The following is a 4,194-nucleotide window of genomic DNA, read 5'->3' as shown; positions in this document are numbered from 1 at the left end:
ATGGGTTCAAGTCCTGGAAACAGCCTCTTACAGAAATGTAGGGAAAGACTGCGTACTATAGACCCAAAATGGTCGGACCCTTCCCTGGACCCTGCGCAAGCGGGAGCTACATGCACCAGGTTGCCTTTTTTTAGTAGAGCCCTCAAACCCCTAAAAATAACTGATTTTTTACAGTTTTCGTTGAAAAAAAGCCGTAGATTAGAACCCCTTAACCCTCAAACCCTCAATTTTTTTAAAGGTCCAACCCTCAAACTCTCTCCCAATCCTTAAAAGTAAGGGTTGGAGAGCAAAACCTACCCCAACCCTCATTTGGCGGTTATACTCGCGCGGGAGGAAAAAAATCCTCCCAACCCCCGCGTCAACGCCCGCGCCCGCCGCTGCTAGTCGCCCCTGTCGCCGGCGGCCGCCCCGTCGACCTCCCGCGCGCAACGACAACGTCGTTCATGAGGAATATTCCGTTATAAGGGTTGGGTTTGAGGGTTCTAATCTTTGTCCGGACTTGAATTACTTATTTTGAGATTTGATTTGACCAAAAAAACATACCATCGAAATTGTACTTAAAAGCATACCATCGAAATTGTACTTAAAAGATCCTAAAAAAAAAAAAGAAATTGTACTTAAAAAGACTTTTACAGTGGCGTAATTTGTATGACATATATCATTCTCACATATTATTGATCTTATTGATGACTCAAGTATAATTTCGAAATAATGTACGTATTACACCCTAACGGAAGAAGTGGATGAGGAGGATTCGATCACTAATTTGCGAGTGGAATACGTTTGCGTAGCGTGCAGCACGAGCTTGCACTTCCTCCGCACGGTTATGCCGCACGCCTCGGACATGTCCAGCTCCTCCGGCCTCCCGCCGCCGGGGACCTCCCAGTCGAAGTGGTAGAGGAGGCCCGCGAGCACGAGCTCCATGTTGGCCAGGCCGAGCGCCATGCCGGGGCACATCCTCCTGCCGGCGCCGAAGGGGATGAACTCGAAGTCGCCGCCCTTGAAGTCCACGGCAGCGCTCTCGGCCTCGAACCTCTCCGGCTTGAACCGCTCGGCGTCCTCCCAGTATGCCCCGTCCCTGCCCAAGGCCCACGCGTTTACCAGCACCTTGGTCCCCTCGGGGACCTCGTACCCCATCACCTCGCACCGCTCCCGGCACCGCCGGGGCAGCAGGAACGGTACCGGCGCGTGCAGCCGCAGCGTTTCCCTGATCACCAGGCGGAGGTAGCCCAGCCTTCCCATGTCGCCCTCCGTCGGCGTGCGCTGGCCCTTGCATGCCTCCCGGACCTCGGCCTGCGCCTTGCGGAGGAGGCGCGGGTGTCTTACCAGCTCCGACACGACCCATTCGAGCGTCGTGGACGACGTCTCGCTCCCGGCCGCGAAGATCTCCAGGATGACGGTGGTGATGATCTCGGTGGTGAGGGCGCACTGCGCGCCGCCGTCCCTCTGCACCCTCAGGAGCACGCCGAGCAGGTCGTCCTCGCTGTCGCTGCCGTCGGCGCGGCCGGTGCGGTCGCGGATGATGTCGTTCAGGATGTCGCGCACGTGGCGGTTGCACCGCTCGGTCTCCCGGAGCCCGCGGCTGAGCCAGCGCGCCGGCGCCGACGACGGGAACAGGTCGGCCAGGTTGAAGCCGGCGGTCAGCTTCACCGACTCGTCGATCTCGCGCAGGAACTCGTCGCGCCGCGGGCACCGGCTGCCCACGGCCGACCGCACCACGACGTCGTTTATCATGCGCGACATCCCCTCGCCGAGCTCGACGACGGCGCCGAAGCCGGCGTCGCCGGAGCGAGCGCACTCCTCGGAGACGGAGCGGAGCAGGCGCGCGGCCTCGTCCTCCCGGATGTGGCGGAAGGACTGGACGCGGCGCGCGCTGAGGAGCTCGAGGACGCACACCCGGCGGAGCTGGCGCCACAGGTCGCCGTAGGGGGAGAAGAGGATGTCGTGCCCGCCGCGGCTGAAGACGGCCAGCGTGGGCGTGAGGTGGCGGCTGGCGAAGGCGGCGTCGTGCGTCTTGAGGACCTCCCTGGCGGCCTCGGCGGAGGAGACGACCAGCGTGGGCACGGCGCCGAAGCGGAGCAGCATGACAGGGCCGTGCCTGCCGGCGAGCTCACGCAGCGCCCGGTGCGGCAGGTCGCCGTAGCGCGACAGCAGGACGTGGTGGAGGCTGCCGACGAGCGGCAGTTGCCGTGGCCCCGGCGGCAGCCGCTTCTTCCCTGGCGCTGGCGGGGTAGGGTGAACCTTCACGACGAGGTTGACTAGTAAGACGACTAGGGAGACCAGGAAACCGAGCAACGGCAGCGCCACAAGCTCCATTGTTTACCCGGTGGCCGGTGTGGTGGCACGCTTACGAGCTAGGTTGTTGCATGATGAAACAAGTGTGTTTCGGCCAGGGCAAATTTATAGCAGCGTACGTGTGGGTGGATGGAAGAAGGAGGATAGCCGTAGTTTGGTCGTCGCCATTTCTAGCTCTATCTGCACGACAGCTCCACTTAGTCAGCTTCGGTCAGCCGTCGTTTGGTCGTCGCCGTCTCTCTACCTGGTAGTACTCCTTTCCGTTTCTCAGTCTTCTAGGTACATCAGAGAGGAGAATGGACGCTTGAACCTGCCACAGAATGGTCACCTTCGAGCTTGTGGTTGTACAATACAGAAAGGTAGTGCAAAAACTTGTGCAATATGTCGCAATGGCCGCCCATAGCTCGCTTCAAGCAAACTACTTTAGAGGTCTGTAAAGCTGTTGATCAGCGATGGAGCCGCGTCGAGCTCGGGTAAAGAGGTGATCTGTCTCCTTTTTCTTAGTGGAGAGAGACATACGCTGGTTTTTTCGTAAGATTGTCCTATTTTTTTCAGTCTTGTAATGTCGATGTTTACATGGCCTGTAACTGACTTTTTATTTTATTAATGAGACATGTATTATCATGCAAAAAAAAGCTCGCTGAGAAGGCACCGTATTTCTGTTCACGTTGCGCACGTGGCATGTCAATGTATCGTAGAGCCTGCTTGCAAGAGCAGGACATGCTGGCTGACAGTTGGGTCCCACCTATTAGTGAACAATACAAAGTAACAACTGATATGAAAAATGATAACCTATGAGACTGTTGGGTCACATACAAAGTAACAACTGTTATGGAAAATGTTAGCTTATAGGGTACTTTCGTTGGCGTGTTAGTGTGACGCAAGGCGCGCTTGTAGCGGCGGGACAAGCCGGCTCACCATTGGGCTCACCTGTCAGTGAACAGTACGGAGTAATAACTTATATGAAGAATGGTAGCCTACGGGGTATTTTCGTTGGCATGGCTGTGTGACACTGGGTCTACTTGTAGTGGCGGGATAAGCTGGCTAGCCATTGGGTCTCACTTGTCAGTGACAATACAAAGTAATAACTGATATGAAAAATTATACCTTATGGGGTATTTCTGTTGGCGTGCCATAGTGGCGTGGGATACGCTTGTAGCGGGAGGACATGTTAGCTGACCGTTGCATCCCACCTATAAGTGAACAATACAAAGTAATAACTCATTTGAAAAATGTCAGGCTATGAGGGTATCGGCTGACCATCGGGTCTCACTTGTCTGTGAACAAATACAAAGTAATAACTGAATAAAAATGATTGCCTATGAGGGTATTTCTGTTAGTATGTGCATGCGGCGTGCGAGTGTTGTGCGGTGCCCGCTTGCAGTGATGAGACAAGGTAGGTGACCGTTGGGTCTCACCTATCAGTGAACAATACAAAATAACAACTGATATAAAAAATGGTTGCATATGAGGATCAAACCGGCGACCTCATACTATCCCGCCCGTCGTGCAAGCCACCCGACTAGATGATGATGATGATTTCTTATGACTAGATAGGAGAAGTAGACTATAAATCTTGTAACTGAATGAAACCAATGTGGTTACATCCCAGGTTTTTTGAGGTGATCATCCCATCAGTTGAGGACATGTGCGTGGGTAGCGGGCGTAAATGTGCTGCAAAGTGCAAACCATTTTTCACACATTAGTATTTTTTTTCTTTTTAGAAACTTCTAAAGAAATATGTAAATTATATTCATTGCAACAGATAAAGTTAGAATATTCATGTGTTAGGAATAAAATATACATTCAAATAAAATGACATATTAAAAAACCATTTTATTTAAAAATATATTCAAATACTATTTAAAAATAATCATATCATTATAATATTTCTTACGA

At 53.0% G+C, this 4,194-nt stretch overlaps 1 protein-coding gene across 1 annotated transcript; it reads right to left on the bottom strand.

Moving 5' to 3' along the window:
* Positions 1-583: 583 nt before the first annotated feature.
* LOC123129439 (dolabradiene monooxygenase-like) lies at positions 584-2,316 on the bottom strand. Its single transcript, XM_044549605.1, has 2 exons — positions 782-2,316; positions 584-593 (listed from the first exon to the last, which is right to left on the bottom strand). Exons 1-2 carry the CDS (start codon positions 2,314-2,316, stop codon positions 584-586), a joined length of 1,545 nt encoding a protein of 514 aa, XP_044405540.1.
* Positions 2,317-4,194: the final 1,878 nt, after the last annotated feature.

This window comes from Triticum aestivum, chromosome 6A, assembly GCF_018294505.1.
Source record: "Triticum aestivum cultivar Chinese Spring chromosome 6A, IWGSC CS RefSeq v2.1, whole genome shotgun sequence".
In the NCBI taxonomy this organism is placed as follows: Eukaryota; Viridiplantae; Streptophyta; class Magnoliopsida; order Poales; family Poaceae; genus Triticum; species Triticum aestivum.
Note: the sequence above shows the minus strand (reverse complement) of the source record. Positions and strands in the feature narration are given on the sequence as shown.